The sequence below is a fragment of the Colius striatus genome, chromosome 11 (genome assembly GCF_028858725.1).
Source record: "Colius striatus isolate bColStr4 chromosome 11, bColStr4.1.hap1, whole genome shotgun sequence".
NCBI classification, from domain to species: domain Eukaryota; kingdom Metazoa; phylum Chordata; class Aves; order Coliiformes; family Coliidae; genus Colius; species Colius striatus.
The window spans coordinates 16770507-16789946 of record NC_084769.1 but is presented as its reverse complement, the minus strand read 5'-3'; the positions used below and the strand labels follow the sequence as shown (position 1 = coordinate 16789946).

Genomic DNA, 19440 nt, shown 5'->3' with positions numbered 1-19440 from the left:
TGTGGCTGCCCTCCAAGCCAGCACAGGGGAGGTAGGGGTGCAAGTCCCAGGAGTTTGCAATAAAGGAGATCTGTGTGGCTGGTGAGTGCAAGGTCTCCTGGGAACAGCCCTTTTACTGGGCTCCAGATGCTGTGGAGTGATTGCTTATATGAAGACGGGAGAGGCCTCTTTACTGTTTCTCATTTCCTCCTTTTTTGCTTCCCCCCCCCTCCCGATTTCCTGGTTTTGTTCAGAAGCACAAGAGAGTCATTCATCATTTTTCTTCCAGCACAAGGAGAGCTCTCACCTCCCCCTCACCCCTAAATCCCTCCCCACCAGAAAAGGGCACGCGTTCGCCAGCCAAAAAGGCTCACAGCAGGGAAGGCAAAGCTCCCCGGCTCCTGCAAATAGCTCCGGCACAAAGGGCCACATTCTCGGCTGGGTTCAGTGGGTGTCCGCCCCCAAAGGGTGAAGGCCAAAACTCACCAGCGGCAGAAACGCTAAGTCAGAAAACCGCTATCAGCGGCAGAGGAAAGCAATTTGCACCAGTTTGAATCACACGCGATGCAAAGCGGAGAGGAATTTGCATGCTGAGGAGACAGACAGCGCCTCAGGTAACCGCGGAAAAATGAGTAGAGAGATGAAGGTCTGCTTCCTTCTCAGCCCACATGCCCTGATGGTCACTCAACTCATTGAAACCTGGGAAAACTTTCCTAGCAGAGTTGTCCCTCCCGGAGCTCTGGAAACTGGATGGGCACTGGTCCAAGCACAGTCCAGGCACTGGATTTGCATTCCTGTACATGACAGCAAGCCACTAGCCCCAGCTTTGGGATGGGCTTCCAGGAAAGCAAGGTTCGGTTTGTAGGAGGGGAGAAAAAAAGTGGCTACTGATGCAGATACTTAACCCAGCCAGAGGGTCAACAATACTCCCAGGAAAACTTCATTGTAGAGCTTCCCTCCAAAGTCCATTTGGGTGCACAGTCATACTGCTCCCCCCATGGCTTCTTCATGACCTTTCCTTGCCCCCATCTTGGATAAAGAGAGCACCAGGACAAAAACATCTCAGTGCAGCAGCAACAGATAGATTCTCTCAAAATGCCCTTGAGAAAGGCAGCAAGAAGGCAAACCTCAAAGTAGTTCAAATTCTTGCACATGCTTTTATAAATCTACTGTGCATCTGCATGAAAACCAGGACAGGGCAAACACCTTGGGTCTGTTCAGGGCCATTTGATTTGGATGATGGCTTGGAAAAAAGGAAATAAAACCGGATATACAGAAAATGCTCCAGGTTTTGGTTTTGTTTGGGTTTAGTCACAGTAGTAACAGCAACCAAGTCAAAAAGGTCTGCTTGCAGTCAAACCCAAGGCTTCTTTTTGGTCCTTCTAGAAGGGAAAGAAATAGAAGACTGTGGTCAGCACTGGGCCAGCTGAGTGTAGAGGAGCCTGTGTACCAGCAGCTCCACCAGTGGGGTATGTTTTTGGCACAATTTCAGCAAGAACTGGAAGAGCAATGAAAACACAAGTCACCAAGAGTCATTGGCCATATAGGGTTAAACTCTTCCACACCTGCTGAGACAGAGATCCTGGGGCTCCTGCAGCTGCTGCTCAGGAGGCTGACCAAGCCAAGGAGGATTGCTGCACTCCTCCAGGCTCTCTCCCAGCCACCACCAGCTGCTCACACCAGCTGAAAGACCGTCCTTTAGCGAGAACTGAGTGTTTACGTGACAGGAGCCCAGACAGCCTGTCTCAGGCAAAGGAAGAGTTTGGGGCCACTTTTTGCACGTTTGGTCACTGGATAAACTGGTGATGTGCTCTTTGGGGCTACTTTGGAGAGTTTGGCTGTTCACACCCTCTATTTTCTTTAAAGATGCTCAAATGGTAAACTTTTTTTTTGCTGCTGGTCTTCCTCAAGATCTTTGCAAGCTTGTTTTGAGGTTCCTTTGTGCTCTCAAGGAGAAAGACTGATATTTCAAAGTTACTTGAATAAAACCTTAGATTTTGCTTTTTTTTCTTTCCTTTGTTCTTAATGGTTTGGCAACCAAACTGAAATGATCAGCCCCAAGCAGGAATCAACATGTGGACTCCATAATGCTCAAAACCCAGAAAGCATCACCTCCACAGCTCCCAGACGTGCTCACGCGGAGCTCTGCACCTGACGCTCCCATCCCGGCGGGATGGCTTCTGACAGCTCCTTTCTCTGGAGCAATAGCAGGTCTCAGCAGGTCTTCACCGAGCCAGACAGGTCAAAATGAGACTGGTAACACCCCGCTGAAAATATGCAAAGTAGATCTGAGAGCAGGCTTGGGGAAGGAAGGTGAGGCTGGCAGAAATATAGCTAAACAAGAGGAAGAAAGGAGAGTGTGACACTGAATAGCAGTAAAAAAAAATAAACCTGCTGACCAAAAAAAAAACTGCAATGGGAAAAATGTACAGGGCTCTGAGGAAAAAAAAAACCAGCAGCAAAGGAAGAAGGCAAAAGGGGCTGGGATGAATACTGTGACCTAAATGCACACGGTCAGTGTGGGTATAACCCTGCCTATTTTTTTCTTGGCATCAAAGAGATCCCAGAGGGCTCCCAACAACCTTTTGCAAATCAAGAGCAAGCTCTTGACTTCTCCTGGGTGCAGCAGCTGCTGAATCATTCCTTTCCCGTCAGGCTTTCGTCCCATAAAAATCGAGGCTTCTGCTATTGGAAAGAATGTTAAAATAAACTCAAAAATGTCCCAGGAGATTTTGCATTGAAGCCTTTCCAGTGTTTTCCGCACCCTGGCATCTTCAAACTAGGTGACATGTGGCACCATCATGGTTTCTGTAGCATTCATCACTGGAGCAACTAGGAGTCTGTTCAGTCCAAGGAACTTGCTCTCCAGAGATACAACCCCATCACTGGGTCTTCCAGGCCCAAAGGATACAAGAACAAAACACTTAGCAGTACCTGCTTCATCTTCCTTCGCTCCCACGTGGGGCTTTCATGAGGCCAAATGCAGACACTCATGGCCAGCCTGTGCCTGGGGGCCACCAAACCACAGTGGGGAAGGGATGAGATTAATTACACAAATAACAAACGGCCGGATGCCAGTCCTCACCCCATGCAGCTCAGGCAGCACAGGGCATGCGGGAGGGAAGCTAGCAGCTCAAAATCCAGACAAGCTCCCAAATGAGGCCAGTCTTACCCTATTCCAGCTAAGGACCTGCATCTTGGCCCTCACAAGGGACAGGAAAAGTCCTGCACATTTTCTTTAGAAAGGAACACAACAGTGAAAAGCCCCCAGTAGGAGAGTTTTCCTTTCAGCCTGACCTGGACCGTCCTGTGTATCCGCCACGAGGGCACAGCTGACGGGAGCCAGCTCGCCCAGCTCGGGCAAGAGAAAAGGGAAGTTAATTTTTGCAGCCAAAAGAAAATAGGGAGTTTGTTTCAGATGGCAGGAATGTAACCGTGACATTTAGTCACTTGCTATTTCTGCTTCCTGGGTATGTCTCTCTGCAGAAAAGCCCCCGGACAGAAGTCTCTACAGGCAGCATTGCAACACGTGTTTGCCCAAACTTCGGTGTCTAAACCCATTCAGAGTTCCCTACATCAGCTCCTTGGGGAGCTGTGGGGCTTTCAGGGTAGTTCAGTCTCGCCCACTCTGTGCCTTGCCTGCCTTAAAACAGATGCAATGTGTTTAACTGGAAAAAGAGCAAACCTGAAACCCTGAGGCTGTTCAGGGTCTAACTCATCAGCTGAAAACAGCAAAACCCTCACTCTCCCTGAAGAAGACACTGGAGCCAGGACACGACAGCAGCACCGCATTGCTCCAAGTCCAGAGCACAGGGGAACCAACACAGCTCTGAAATGCAGCTCATTGCCACCATCACAATGGGGAACTGCATTTGCACTGCATGTAGCCATGATGGTGAGTGGTCCTACCTCGTGCCGCTGCTCCTGCAATGAAGCTAACGCCCCTAGCCAAACTCCCCAGCTCCACCACAGGGACAGGATCTGACCTGCCATGCCCCGGGCCCTCCAGGCCCTGCACACACTTCCACAGCTGGAGAGAGACAGGAATAACCTGTCTCGGGGTTACTCCAGTCCAGGACAGCCTGCACACCTTGCACAACAGCCTCAGGCAGTCAGCTCAGCTGGGGCCATGCTGCCGACACCGCTCAGCTCACCATTTCAGGGATTCCCAAAGCACAGCCCAGCCTGATGGCTGCTCACAGGGGCACCTTCTGCCTTGTGTTACCGTGTTAATTGCAGTTGTGGATTGCTGATGCTTTGTGACCACAACCTGAAGTTCCACCCATTCACAGCTTGTTCTTGGACAAAATTTTGGGAACTCCCTCCATTAAAAATTTTCATAAATCTGATGGGAGTCCCCTGCCTTAAAGGAAGAGCTGCAAAAGCTGACTGCAGACTCTGCAGGGTTTCTCAGGATATGAGTTGCATCACAGTGGGCAGCCCAGGGTGGGTTGTAAACACTCCCACAGGAGAGCTCACACACTTAACACTGAGCTCAATGTCAGTCTCAAGCATGGGTAATGATGGCAAGAAACGAGCAAGATGCAAAACCTAACTGCCAAAAATGCAGATTCATCACAGGATGCCATGGATAGGATATGCATTTAGTTGACTATCCCTGCATAGATAGGAAAAACAGAACTGAGGGTCAGGAGTGGAAAACCAACCAACCAACCAACCACAGGCTCCGTTAAATATTTACAGGGAGGCGCAGGTTTTTAGGTCAGCAAGGACACTTCAGCAAGGACAGGACACTGCTGACACCCATAACCAGGAGGCTGAGGTCTCCTAGCATGTAACTCATGGGAAAAACAGACCTGGGCATGGTTGTGATTCCATTGAGCACAGCTCAATTGATGGGACTACCCTTTTCTCTCCATGGCTATTGCTCCCAGACACACGAGGTGGTAGGAGGTGGGTACAGGTAGAAAACTGTATGTGTAAGAGCAACCCCAAACTGGTCTTGCACATGGAGATCTTCCTATCCTGAAGCCTCAAGACACCACAGTAATGTACACAGACAAGGGTTTGCTTGCCTCCCCTAGCACTTGAATCCCCACTGTTAGAAGTCAGGAGGGTAGCTCACCCAACAGAGAAGGTCCCTCTGTGAGCAGCCAGCAGACCAGGCTGTGCTTCAGAAATCCCTGAAATCATGGGCTGAGCAGTGTCAGCATTGTGGTGGGTTTCCATAGCACTGCTCCCACCTTGCAAGGCTCACTCCATACTCTTTTCATCAATTCCCAATTTGTGCACTGCTGCCTACCACCTAAGGCTTGATGGACCTTTGGCCAGGTTTGTCTGCTGTCCAGTGCTATCTGCACTGCCCAAGTGCTTTTGGCATAGTCTGAATTTGCAAAGATTGGTTTCAGCATGTGTGGGACCAGCCTAATGGCCAGAGGTTAAAGTAACAAATCCTTGAAACCAGTCTGCTAAAAAGAATACACAGAAAAATGCAGAAAAGCAAAGACTGAAGTCAATAACAAACATTACTAGAAAGACAAAAGCTTTCCTTGTGTCTGAGGTCAGTAGAAGCTATGTCTGCATTACCTTTTTTTTACTCTTTTTTACCAGACACATTTTGTTAATGCTTACAGTTTTGTGTTTCAGCCCTTTGTCAGCTCAGCTGGCCTTAGTCCCTGGAGTCTGAAGCTCACAATTTTCAAGAGGGCTGAGCACCAACCTAACCACATTTTGTGCACTGGGACCTGCAGAAGCTTTACCACCTCCCTGGTCAGCTTTGTCATGTTGAACTCCCTTCATCCAAAACGAGGGAAAGAAAAAGCAAACAAGTCGAGCCAAGCAACCAAGGTGAGGTTGGGCAGAAAGGAGGAGTTACACTCAAAGAACCCCCTGTCCAAACACAAGTATCTGAAGCAATATTCGTAAAGCAAACACTGGAAGGACCAGCAAGCAGCATGCATTTTGGACACTTGCCCTTTACCAGCAGGCAAAGCTCAAGACAACATCAGCACTTCTGAAAAAAAGGGATTAAAATAAAAGCACACTGAGTCCATGGACAACCTTTGTTTAAAAGCCACGTAAAAGGCGGTAAGTTTCTACAGGCAGACTCCCCACACACGTAAGTAAGGGAAAGTTATCAGCTCTGGGCTCCCAAAATATTTACTTAATCTAACATTCTGACTCTGCTTTCCAAAGTCCCATGCTGTCATTTTTATGGCATACCCTTGACCAAATGTCAAATGCTGAGCACCCTTTCCCAAGGGTACTTCCAAGCACTGCCATAGAATCACGGAACAACATTATAGAAACTCGCCTTTAGGGAGAGGAGGCTGAGGGTGTGCAGTACTCACTGTGCAACACCCCAGCACCTAAATACTGCATCAAAATGAAACTGCAGGAGGAATCAAAAAACCTAGACAAATGGCTTAAGCTGAGCAGGGACCAAGAAGCTGAGAGAAGACACTCTCGTGGAGCAGGCTGCAGCATTTTAGTGACTGCAACTGATCTAAAACTTGGGTTTAGATCTCATCTGGCCAAAAGCCACAGCTTGGGAAGCACATCTGGTGGAGGATGTCGGTATACCCTGTGTGTTTCCTCACAAAGGCTTGGGATACTGGTTCTTATTTTTAGTACTATTTTCATTTCTTTGTGTAATGAGTTCAGTGTTTCAGGCAGCCCTGGAGGAGCAAGAAGGACATGTCCCGTAATAAAACTAATTAATTCATATGGAATTTCTAGCCATTATTGTGAAAGTGGCCAAATTCTTCACTCCTGGAAAGCTGCCAAAATGGCTATTAATCTGGCTGTGGTCATGAGCAGGATTCCTGTGGCCTCCTGCAACACCCAACCGGCCCTCGGGACAGAGACTGCAGAAACCAAAGTGGATGTTGTTATTTCCTCACATCGACTCCCACAGCTCGAGTTTTACTAAACAAGACAGTTGCCTCAGAGGGCTCCATGCCAAATTCCTCCCAGTGCCCCAAGACCAAGCATGCCACAGTCATGTGCCCAAAGGTCTAGACCTTTCTAGACCTCCAAAATCAGCCTGAACCAGCCACTTTGGCATTATTCAAACCTCTGCAAACCAACCATTTCCACCTGCTCAGCCTTGGCCATGGTCTCAGCATCAGGTGCCTTGAAGGGAACAGGGCTCTGAATTTGACCTGGAGATGTCAGAAATTGTATTCCCATCACCTAGCTGGGCATGCTAAGAGCTGAGCTTTTTGGGTCTCATCTACAGGCAGTGGGAAGCCAGACTCCTCCACAGAGAAATTCCAGGTCAGAATCCCATCTACCAAAATCCCTCAATAATGCACAAGAATTAATGGAATCTGTCTCGGTCCCTAAAAGTTGGAGGTGACAGGGTCTGTGGAGCTTGGCAGGAAAAAAAGAAGCATGGAATAAAGAGGGGGAAAAAAGCATGGAATAAACTTATTTTAGTCACTCAAATCAACAACAAAATGACTCAATACCCACAGGGAGCTGATGTGTTGTGTAAGAAGGCACCTTTTTGCCATAGTCTCGTGTTTCTCTCCCAATTCTGGACTGCTCTTTATATTCAGGGATGGATTAGCCTCTAAATAGCACCTCTAGTGTTGTCCCACCATCCAGTCCCAGGAATTACAGTATTCCCTGAACTCTACAAAAAATCCAGACCTTCTGCTCCAGATGTCCTGTGTAATGGACTATCTGTAACAACCTGGATTTCTAACAGCCTAAACAATATCTTCCCAAAACCACCTCTGCACAAGCCATGGAAGCATCACTGTTCACCATGGCCAAAGGAAGAGGTCTTCCATCATGGCCAACCATTGCTTTAGGCCTCCTCATCTCACTTTCCATCATGGCAGGTAATTCACCTGTCCATTCACAGCACAGTTGGATCAAGACAGTGCGGCAGTGATTTCCCAGCCATTATATCAATACAGTTTATATGATGTTCCTAAGAAAGGAAAGTGTCCTCTACAAATCAGGGTTCACATCATACTCACAGTCCTTGGTTAGTGCTGAGCACTATGCTAGAAAATGAACAACTGCTGGGGCCCAGTAGTGCAGAAAGAGAGAAGGCTGTAGCATAGGAACATTGTCCTTGACCAATTGGACTAAGAGATGCCTTTTCAGAGCCTGAGATGGAGCCTGGAGCAGTTCTTTCAACCTTCAGAATGCACTGGTATGACTCATTATGGTGTTATCATCCAGCATTTTCCTCACACTGGTTCAGCTGCAAGCAGGGAGGGTAGATTGCAGCACACCTTGCTTCCCAAGAAGCAGGCCATAATTCACCAATATATCTGGAATTTCTTTAGCACAGGCACTGCAGGGTGAGTAAACATGACCAGAAGGAATAAAAAATAGCCACAGAAAGCTCTGAGGTTGTTGGGTTAGCCTCACTACAAACATAAACACTATGGTGACTAACCACAACGACCCTACAACCAAACTCTTTCACTTTCACACCAAACTCTCTCAGTGACCAGGACTCAGAGTACACAAACTAGGCACCATGGGGAGCTCCTGAACCAGATACCTTGGATTATCCACAGCCCTGGTGGCTATTCAGCCCTGCCAGGGCTACAGGGCAGAGCCCTAGCACCAGCTCCAAGCTCCAATGGCATGAGAGGATGGAGCCTCACACCAGCCACCCTTCCCATTCCTTCTTCTCATGCCACTCCTCTTTGCTAAACCCGAGTTCCTTTCCCCATTTCTACTTGCTTTTGAAGTACTAAAAGAAAAAGCACCAGATGGAGGTCAGCTGAGAGCAAGGGGAGTTTAATGTTGCCACATGGGCTGCGCAGGAGGGCTGCCATCGTGCGTGCCCTGTGGCTACCCTGGCTCAGCTCACAGCTGAACAGCACATTGAGCACCACAGACAAAATCTCCTGGGCCCAAACAGAAAATGGCCCCCCAAGAAACTCTCCAGATGCAAAAAAACAAGGTCAGATTCTAGACAGTTTCACTGCTTCTGGTCTTCTGACTTCACTGGAGCTGCTCAGGATCTGTCCTGTTTCCCTCAAGACTAAAATTTGGAACTTCTAAAATACAGAGCATTCCCTACCCTACAAGAGACAGATCACACTGGGGGACATATACCCGATCTTTGGAGGTACCAAAACCCCTTCAACAACTCACTGCACCCACCAGTTCCTCCAGGCTGAACAACAAGCACTCCTGAGATGTGGACATCAGGTACCCACCCTTTTTCTAGTTTTAAAACAGCAAGCAGAAAACATGGGAACGTTATTGGACAACCTTCTCACCAAGCCAAGAGAAGCATGAACGGGGTCATCTACAACTAGCTAGGACAGCTGAGAATAGACTGCCCTGAGTGAAGTCTGAAAAGCAAGATCTTACAGGGAAATCTTGCTATGGTCTCAAGGAAAAATACTGGGCACAACTTCACGAACTTTCCCAATATTATGGGACTGTCTCACAGATGACACCATGCAAGTGGCTGCAACAACATGTCACTGTTGTAGGCATCCTGCATCACTGTGCTACAAGGGCAAGCTGTGAGGAGGTACAAAAATTGTCTCCAGATGGCAAAGTGTTGGAAACATTACTAATTTCAAAGACAGAGCATTAGAAATCTTCTCATAGTACCTGAGCTGGTTTATCTGCAGAAAATTGTAGGAAAAAGCAGGGATTTCAACACGGTCCAATTCCCACTAGTGCTTTTGTCACTCTCAATTACAGTCCAGAATGAAATACCAAGAAATCATTCCTCGCGGCTGGCAGAATTAATGGGATCTTTGACTACAGAGAGCACCAAGCAGTGAACTTGTTCCCTTACCAGCCAAGAGGCACAGTGCAGCTTTCTTCAGAATAAAAGCTGCAATGTCAAAGAATAGTTTAGGGCTTATAAAAGTGACCTGATGTTTCCCAGTATTCCAGACTGTAAGAAAGGCACGTGATTATTGACCCTTTCCTTTCTAAAACAATTTATTTCTACCATAAGCTGACTCAGCAAGAGACTTTATCTTCATACTGGTATCTGGCTAAATTATGTGTGGGGCAAAACACTGAACAGAAGACAATCAATACTGCAGTTACAAGCAGCTGTCAAATGCGGGGCCGCAACAAAGCTCCAATAACTGTGCACTAACCTCTTTCTCTTAAGCCTGTGATTAGGAGAGCCACCACATCACGTTCACTTGTAATTAGATGTTAACTTGGACGTTTAGTGAGGTCACGCTTGGCCAGTTTGTGAATGAGAAACGCCTCCTAGCATGCTGACAGCAACTGCTCAAAGTAGACAAAGATGTTTCAGACTCGGTCTGCTGAAGGTAGTTTATCTTTGTAGAAATAAGAAGACTGGATTTGCAATCTGCTAAACTGGCAAAAAACTCATCCTTCCACAAAAGTAAAGATCTAGTTGGGTTAACTCCCTGTTGTGTTTCACCCAGGGTCCAGATAACAACCAAGACCTGTATGACAGGGCAGGAGAATGGTGTACCAGGACTGGGAAGGAGAAGGGCACAGCTGCCACGAGACCAGCTCAACAGGGATGAAAGGTGGCCAAGAATAATCTGCACAATGTTAGGACTCCCAGCAAGGAGTTTTCCTGCTCTCCCAAGTCCATATCAGAAGCATGTGCCATGGCTAGCCTCCAAATCTCACAGCACGCTCAGCACCCATAAGGCAGCATATTGCTGCATGTTACACAAACTACAGGGCACTCACACAGCTTTCTCCACAAGCCTGATGCCATCCAGTAAAGCCTCACTCTTCCACTGAGTACAGACTTGCTTTTTCTGGCAAATGCAAACAGTCAGACAGGACAAGCCGGAATGCCAAACCCAACATCTTCAGTTCACGCTGCTAAAGCACATAAATTGGTCACACATACACTGATTCAAGCAGCACCTCAGCAAGGAAGAGCCAGAGGTGAAGATGGGTGGAAGCAATAGTGGAAGGGCATGCAATGGCAATGCTTTTGCATCCCTCTGGTATGGAAGGGGTCTGCCAAGCAGCCACTGGATCCCAGTTATGTATTTCACTCTGATTCTAGGAAAGAAACCAGGAATTGTTACACCTGGAAACTCAATGCACCACCAAGCTCAGCCCTCCTCCTGTAACAGAAATGCTTTAAAAGCATCTTTAGATTTTACCTTGGCCTTCCTCTCACTGTCTGCCTAGAGCAAAAGGTCCTTCCTGAGGGAATCGGAGCCCCAGCAGGGAAGGCAGATGTGACCACGCTCAGAAAGCTAAAATTGCCCAACCCAAGCAGAAACGCAAAAGAAAATGCACCAGGGAAACTGCTGTTCTTCCCAGCTTCTTAGTGCTAAACACGTGACCAGGAAAAGCTGGTAGAGGAGTGCTGCTGGCCTGTGGGATGGAGCCCTGGCTTCACAAATCCAGTTGTGCTTGTGGGCAATAGCAACAGCTGCCCACCGGGCAGATAAACAAGCCCCAGCAAGGTCTAATACAGTCGTACACAAACACACCTTCTCCCATTCCAGTTTTCACTGTTTTGCCTCTTGAATTGTTTATCTCGGCTCAATTCCTGGATGTGGATAAAACAAACGACATGGACTTTCTCACAGACAAGGCTTCTTGCTGTTCCCTTGACAAATACCATGCTCAGTGAGTATGAGCCTGAAACCTAGAGGAAAGGAAACAACTGCAAAGTGCAAGAAGGAAACAGATCATTTGCCAAAGGACAGCAAGAAAACACATTTCTCCTTTGGGCCAGAGGCTTGAAATCTTCCCAGGCTCCCCTCTCCCTGCAAACCACCATTTTCACACTGCCATCGCCCTCACCACAGCAAACTCTAGTGGGACTGAGGCAGGGGATGGCATTATTTTCAACAAGCTGCTCCACAAGGTGTTATTTATTGTCTTAAAGCTGAGAGCCAGCCCAGGGCCCAGCCAGATTAGCTCAACCAGACACACAGCTACCACGAAGGAACTTGGAGACCTGTTCCACCTACTGACAAAACCTCAGAGGCAGCAAGGAATAGGTGAGCTGTGTGCTTTTTTCATTCATGTATCATCCACAGAGCTGTTATTAATTGCATTTCACTTTTAATAATTTCTTCCAAGGCAAGGAGCTCTGCAGATGTTTAGTTGATCAAAGGCAGAGCTGCTGTGAACATATTAACGTGCTCTGGTTGATCTTGGTTCTTGCTGTTGGCTTCTCTGATGTATAGTAGTGTCTAAGCCTGCATAAGCCAGGCTGAATGCCTGGTTGCAGTGCTTTTAACTAGCCTCTATCTTGCTCTGTGCTTCTGCCTCAAAAGATATCTAGCATAGGATAAGAGGATGCTCATAGCCTAGCTCTCCTCTACCCCTCACCCACTTTTTAGCAACATGATGCTTTCAGAACGTTCACTGCTGCCTTAGATCTGGCCAACTTGACTGACAAGGTCAGAAGTTGTGGGGCAGAAGGACAGATACACACGTGCACATGCAGATCATGACGGACGCTTCATTTCCCTATAAAAGTGGGAGAAAAACAGAAATCTTCCTGGCAATTCTGTGGATGTGAAAAAAATGCACTCAGAGCATTACTGGCATGGTTTTCAAGTTGCTGTTAAAATTCCACTTATATTTTGCTACCTCCAACCTCAGAGTCTTCTGTGTTTTGGAGCAATACATTAAACTGTCTTTTAGCAGCTGCCTGCCAAGGGGAAATGAAGATTTTGACATTTGACCCTTAAGGAAGGATGTGTGGCATTTGGGGCTACCCAAATAAGGGTTTTAGTTGGATGCTAAAACAAGCTGTGTTTTTAACAGTTAACTATTTTGACGCTGTTTTTGTATCATGGGAGTTCAAAGTGGAGCCTCTGACCAGGTGAATGAGGCAACCCCAGCCTTGCAAGTTCAAATTTTCTTGAGGCTCCATTCTTTGCACAGCTTTCTTTCCATTTGGAAAGGTTACTTTGCACTGGCATGGACTAAAAAAACCACATTTGTTTAAATAAAGAAGTGAGATTCCAAAGCAGGGCTCAACAGCCAGCAGTGGGTTCTGTGGCAGATCCCACTGAATTAGTACAAATATTCCCACAACAAAATAAAACAATATTACAAACCCAACTGAACTGCATTGGCAGAGGGAAAAACAATTCCTTTAACTGGTCAGCTTTGAACAGTGGCTCAAGAATCTTTTTGTTTTTCAGAGTGGAACAAGTTTTATTCCCAGGACTTTGTCTCCATTAGGAGAACATAGATGTTCTTCAGCTATTCTCACAACTTGGGCAAGACAATTTAGGACATTTGCTGACACCGTGAAGATCTGCCCTGTTCCACGTCTTGGAGGAGCAACTGGCACCTTGCTTCACCTTGCACTGGTTCAGGTCATTGATCTGACAGAAAGCCATTGACTTGTTTCCTGGGGCTGGCTTTCTGCAGGATTAGCTCCTGAACAAGCCTATCTGACACAAGGTGAGAGCTAAACCCAGCAGAAGGAAGGGAGAAGGACATTGCAGCTGGGAGCTGGAGAAGACCTCATGAGCCCCTGCTTCAAGTTCATGATGGCTGAGGCAAAAGGCAGCATCCCCACCCTCTGGCTGAGACTGGAGCTTGAGACACCTCGACAGTACCTGAAACACCTTTCAAAGCATGTTGCGTCTCCAGGACTCATTTGAGAGAAGATGGTTTACCAGGGACTAGCAAGTTATCTACCAGGACACAGACTGCTAACACAACATACAGACATCTCTCACTCTGCTCCCTATGTCCTGAAGGACCTCGGGCACATCATTTAGCCCATCTGCAAAAATCTCGCTGAGGTGCTGAAAGAATAAACACATTTGAGACTGGCATGAGCTCTGCGAGCTTTGTGTGCACAACAACCGCCCTCTGTCCCCAGCTCAGGCAGTTCCACTCAGCAGTACGTAAAGTTTGTTGTACGCAATGACCTGGAATAAACTGCAAAAGTGTGGTCCAGTGGCATCAAAACTATTTCAGAGGCCTTGATCCCTGGAGGTATCGAGCCTCCGTCTCACCCCCACCATTGGTGGGAGTTCATGCCCTTGCCTCCCCAGGGTGGGGAGAAGTTCTCAGCCTGATTTCCACAGACTAGTGCTATTTTGTTCCAACATTCCCAACATCTTCAAAATACCCAAAGCCTCTTGTGCAATGAGAAACATCCCCTGCTTCCTAGCTACATGGTGGTTTATGTTACTTTCCGCCTACAACCATTTCAGGATTGGCTTTACAGACCTAAGTGGAAGACTAAACAATGCTGGAGCCACAGCAGGAGAATTTGCGGAGTTTTAGCCCTTGTTTCATTTGGGCAATCCTTCTGCCTCTCATCAGGGACAAAAAAACTTGCCAACCTCTTAATTTAGGAATAGCACGAGCTCTGCATTCCAGTCCTGAATCAGCCAAAGGAGCCTTTTCAAGCTCGAAAGGGGAAAAAGGGCAAATACCTTTAAGCACATTTGGAGGGGGGGAAAAAAAAAAGCCTCAACACCTGCTTTTTTGCAGGCGAAAACCTGCTCTCGGGGCACTCTTGAAGCTAACTTGACATCAGCATTTGAAAGCAAATTCCAATCCCTGCTCTTTCGGGTGCCAGACTGCTTTCCCCGCTTTAAACGAAAAGCAAACTCTCCTTCGTGTATGTTTGGCAGGCACGCTGCAGATGGGAGCAACAACGTGAGTCTGAACAGAAGAATATCAAGTGAAGCTGGCAGATTCGGGGGAGGGGGGGGCGGGGGAGGGAGGTTGTGGGCTTGGTTGTTTTGAGAGCTTTTTTTTTCTTCCCTTCTAATGGCTGCAACAACCTGTTAAAAGTTCTGTAATCTGAAGAGAGCAAACCCTTTTCAAGATCCTCTGCCAAGACATGCTCAACTGTGAATATTCCAGCTGCATGTTTCACATCACGCTGGCTAAGGATGTGCCAGTATTTTTATTATTCACCCCCTATGGACATTACAGAGCACCACATACATTAAAGTGTCCTTAAACTGTGCTATTTATGTGTGTGTATTACACACAGAGATATAGTAAAATAAATCACATCTATTGTAAAGGATTAAAGATAATAAAATCAAGTAAAATACCCAGTGAAGTAACAGAATTATGAAATAAAGCCGATAAAAGCATTAACTCAGAAAAATCACCTTTCAAACCATCACTGCAATGCTCTTCCCCCTCCCAATTTCTTGTAAAATCAAAAGCCTGGAAGTCAGCACCAAATTCCTTTAACCTAAATGCCCTTGGCTTCTTCTGGAGAGTGTAAAATTCACTGCCTTGACACTCATGTTCTGTAGTCAAGCAAGATTTCCTATCAACGTGTTCTCCAGAATCCCGGCTCTCCATAGCCCTTGGCAGCTGGGCAAAGGAGGGGGGACAGGAGTGGGGACCACAGCAGTCGTATCCTGGGTGCATGGAAGCAGCAGCTTGTAACGTGCAAAGTTTCCCCTGCTGCTGGTTTTTCTTCATCCCCCCCTCTCTGTCTCTCCCTCCCGAGCAGAGCAGCGTCCGCGGGTACTCGGAGCAGCCGCGCGGGTACGGGCTGCGCTCCCATCCGCCCGCGGAGCCAAGCCGGGAAGTACAACCCTGCTCCTCAGAGAGCTTTTAAAGAAAGCCTCAAGAAGAGGGAAGGGAGGGAATTCAAAGTCGTGCTGCTGAACTAGTTATGCAAAGAGGGTCATAGCCTCAGTCGTAGCCAGGGGAGCAAAAACAGCGAGGCGGCAGAAGTCAAAGAGTGATTTCAAAGAAGAAAGTGATGGTTTTTACTTCCAGATCTGATTCGGCATTTTTCAGCATTCCACGGAAAGGGAAAGAGCTTGCAGCCGATTGCAAGGGAGAGGAGGGATTAATAAAACCAAGCTCTGCTGCATTGGTATCCCCAGCAGCGATCCCTCCTACAGCAATCGCGGCAACAGGTCAGCAGCCTGTTGGCATCCTCGTCCTCGGGGCTGTGCCCTCGGGGGACGCTCCCCTTCCCACCGGCACTCAGAGCCTGGATCAGGGGCTGCAGAGGGGGCCAGGACCCCCACGGGAGCCACTGTCAGCGTGGGCTCTGTTGGGAAGGAAGCCATAGAGAAAGGGCTCCTCACATAGCGGGCATCTCACAGTCCCTCCAGTACCCTCTCTACCCACGAAGCAGCACATGGTCCTCCCACACCGCCTGACCCTGTGTCCTTGGGGCATCTGTAACTCTCCAGGGTGATTTTACTCCCCTCAAACCCCGAACTGAACCTCCATCTCCCTCTGCTTCCCAAAGGATTCCCACTCCCCTCAGCTGCAGCTCCCCAAACTTCATCTTTATCTGGCCCCACGGGTTTTCTCTAGAAGACACAAACCTCCACCCCATCACCCTGAGCAGTCCCTGCATTCCCTCCCGTTACACCCCACCCAGTGCCAAGGAAACTTCTCTAACCCCCGGCGTAGCTGCACCCCCAAATGCCCTCTTTCCCCACACCTTCGGGGATTGCACTCTCTCCTTCTCCCACTCCCGCGCACCGCATTCCTGTCTCCTTTGTCCTTCCCTGGATCCCCTCTCTTTCCCTTCCCGCAGGAATCCCCCTTCCCTGCCGCTCCGACGGGTCCCTCTGCCCTGAGAAGCCACCTTTTAGGCTCCCTTTGTCTCCTGGACGTGCCACATGCCGCTGCCCCACTATCCTGGCGCTCGGTCTCTGGTGTGCGGTCCCAGTGCCCTACGCTCGATGCGCAGCGCACAATGCACCGACCCCCGTGCCCGGTGTGCGGTGCCCGGTCCTCAGCACCAGATCGCCGGTACCCGGCGTCCAGTCCCAAGAAACATGTCGCCGGTATCCGGTACTCCATACCCAGTGCCCAGTCCCCAGCACCAAGTCACCAGTGCCCGGTTCCCAGCACTTGGTTGCCGGTATCCGGTAGCCGGCACCTGATGCCTAGTCCCCAGCACCAGGTCGCCGGTATCCGCTGCACAGTGCCCAGATCCCAGCAACAGGTTGCCAGTACGTGGTACTCGGTGCCCAGTCCCCAGCACCAGGTCTCTAGTGCCCGTTCTCCAGCAACAGGTGGCCGGTATCCGGTGTCTAGTGCCCGGTCCTCAGTACCAGGTCGCTGGTATCCTGAGCACAGCGCCCAGTACACAGCAACAGGTCGCCAGTGTCTAGCGCCCGGTTCCTAGCGCCAGGTCGCCGGTGCCTAGTGCCCGGTCCCCGGTTGCCAGCGCCAGGTCGCTGTTGCCTAGTGCCCAGTGCCCGGTTCCCAGCACCAAGTCACCGGTGCCTAGTGCCCGGTGACGGGTTCCCAGCGCCAGGTCGCCGGTGCCTGGTACCCGGTGCCCGGTTCCCGGCGCCAGGTCGCCGGTGCCTAGTGCCCGGTGGTCGGTTCCCAGAGCCATGTCGCCGGTGCCTGGTACCTGGTGCTCGGTCCCCACCATCAAGCAGGTCACCGGAGCCCCGTCCCCGGTGCCGGCGGCGCGGGTTGCGCGTGCCGGGCGCTGCTCACCTGCGGGGCGCTCGGCGCTGGCGCCGTACTCGGCCGTGTCGCGGCGGCGGGCGCAGGTGCCGTGCCCCTGCACCAGGGCTTGGAGGGGCAGCTCGGCGCCGGGGTCGGGGTAGCAGCGCAGACCGGCGGCGCAGCGCGGCGTGTAGACGCCGCACGCCTCGGCCTCCAGGCGGGCGCACACCGGGCAGCAGCCGCAGCCCGGTTCCCTCACCAGCTCGGGGCAGGACGGGCGGGCGGCCGGGGGGCAGGCGGCCAGGCGCTCCGCCGTGCAGGGCGGGCAGCGGAACAGCACCTCGGGCAGCGCCGGCCCCGCCAGCGCCAGCGCCGCCGCCGCCGCCGCCACCATCAGCCGCGGCCAGGCGGCCCGCGCCGCGCCGCCGCGACCGACCCCGCCGAGCGCCATGGCGGGACTGACGGGCGGCGGGGCCGGCAGGTGGACACGCCGCTCGGCCCCCCGGCGGCGCCGCACGGCGCGGCGCGGCGCGGCGGGGCGCGGAGGGGCGCGGAGCCGAGCCGAGCGGAGCCGAGCGGGGCCGGGCCCGCCGCACCGCCGCCGGGTCCTAGAGCCGCCCCCCACTACTCCCACTCCCGCGGCCGCCCTCCGCGATGGGGTCGGGGCTGCCCTCGGAGGAGAGAGGGAGGCGATCCCGAAGGGCAGAGGAGATCAGGCGGGAGGGATGTGACGAAGACGGGGAGAGGGCTCAGGGCAGTGGGGGTCAGGGGCGGCCCCACGGCGGGGGAAGATCTGCCACAGTGGGTAGAGCGCGGCCAAGCACAGAGGGAGTGGAAGCCTGGCACGCAGCGGGGGCTGGGGACTGCCCCACGGAGAGGCCATGCGCAGGGAGGAACGGGGATCCTGCCCCACGGGAGGGTTGAGGTCCTGCCCCACAGGGACATCTCACACAGAGACAGAGACCCTGTCCCACAGGGGAGCTGGGGTCCTGCCCCACAGGTGCACCTCAGGGAGGGACACAGATCCTACCCCACAGAAGGGTTGAGGTCCTGTCCCACGGGGACACCTCACACGGAGAGGGACAGAGATCCTATTCCATGGGGGAGCAGGGGTCCTGCCCCACAGGGACACCTCACACGGAGAGGGACAGAGATCCTATTCCATGGGGGAGCAGGGGTCCTGCCCCACAGGGACACCTCACATGGAGAGGGACAGAGATCCTATTCCATGGGGGAGCAGGGGTCCTGCCCCACAGGGACACCTCACACAGAGAGGCACAGAGATCCTATTCCATGGGGGAGCAGGGGTCCTGCCCCACAGGGACACATTGTTCTGGGGAGGGGGGGGAAGCAGCTGATTTCCATGCCCACAGGGAGAGCAGAGAGGAAGGCTGGGGGTAGGTAGGGGCCCGGTCTCAAAGTGCCAGGCCACAAGCATGAGCAGACACATTTCAAACCAGGTCCTACCGTAGGGATTGAGGGGTAAAATCTCGGGACAGTCCCACCATCCAGCCCCACACCAAACCACCACACTGCCTCCATGGGAGCAGGAACCTGAGCTCGGGTCTGTTGAGCCCCCTTGGAGACACAAGGCTTCATCCCTGTTGGGCTGCTTGGCTCTCCACAAGGGCACGCACATCCCCAGACCAAATCCATCTGCAGAGGCTCAGTGCCTCCTCTCAGCACTGCCCCATATGCGTGCCTGAAAACCGGAGTACAACCCGGGGTGCAAAGCCAGAGCTCTCTGAGCTTTGTAGTTTTGGTGTGAAATACCCCATTTCAAACCCCATCACACTCTTCTCCCTGGTGTCCAATTGTCAGAGGCTCTGCAGAGGATTTGAACTGCAAGGAGTATTACATGGATGGGACTTTTTTTAACTCACAAAATATAACAAAAAGTCAAGGGAATGCAGCCGAGCTAATGAAGCTAGAAAACTCAGTTAATATTGTTGTGGGGTTTTATGGTTAAAGTCAGGCACTGAGGCAGACCGAGTTCCCTCAGCTGCGGGAACGTCAGCTTCGGGGCACTCAAAGTTAACATTTGCTGCTGTAGTTTTTTTGTTGGTTTGGGTTGGGGTTCTTTTTTTTTCAAATTAGGAAAAATGCAACATGCTGCTGTTGGTGACTTGTGCAGCAGAATTTTCAGCACAAGATTACTCA

General features: G+C 50.7%; 1 protein-coding gene across 1 annotated transcript in view; it reads right to left on the bottom strand.

The window, feature by feature from the left end:
* Window positions 1-17731, bottom strand: part of IGFBP2 (insulin like growth factor binding protein 2) — a 63035-nt gene extending 45304 nt beyond the window's left edge. The window contains exon 1 of the mRNA XM_062004618.1: window positions 17329-17731. Within this exon, the coding sequence (XP_061860602.1) occupies window positions 17329-17731 (403 nt within the window). The remainder of the gene's footprint in view (window positions 1-17328) is intronic.
* Between the last annotated feature and the right edge of the window lie 1709 nt (window positions 17732-19440).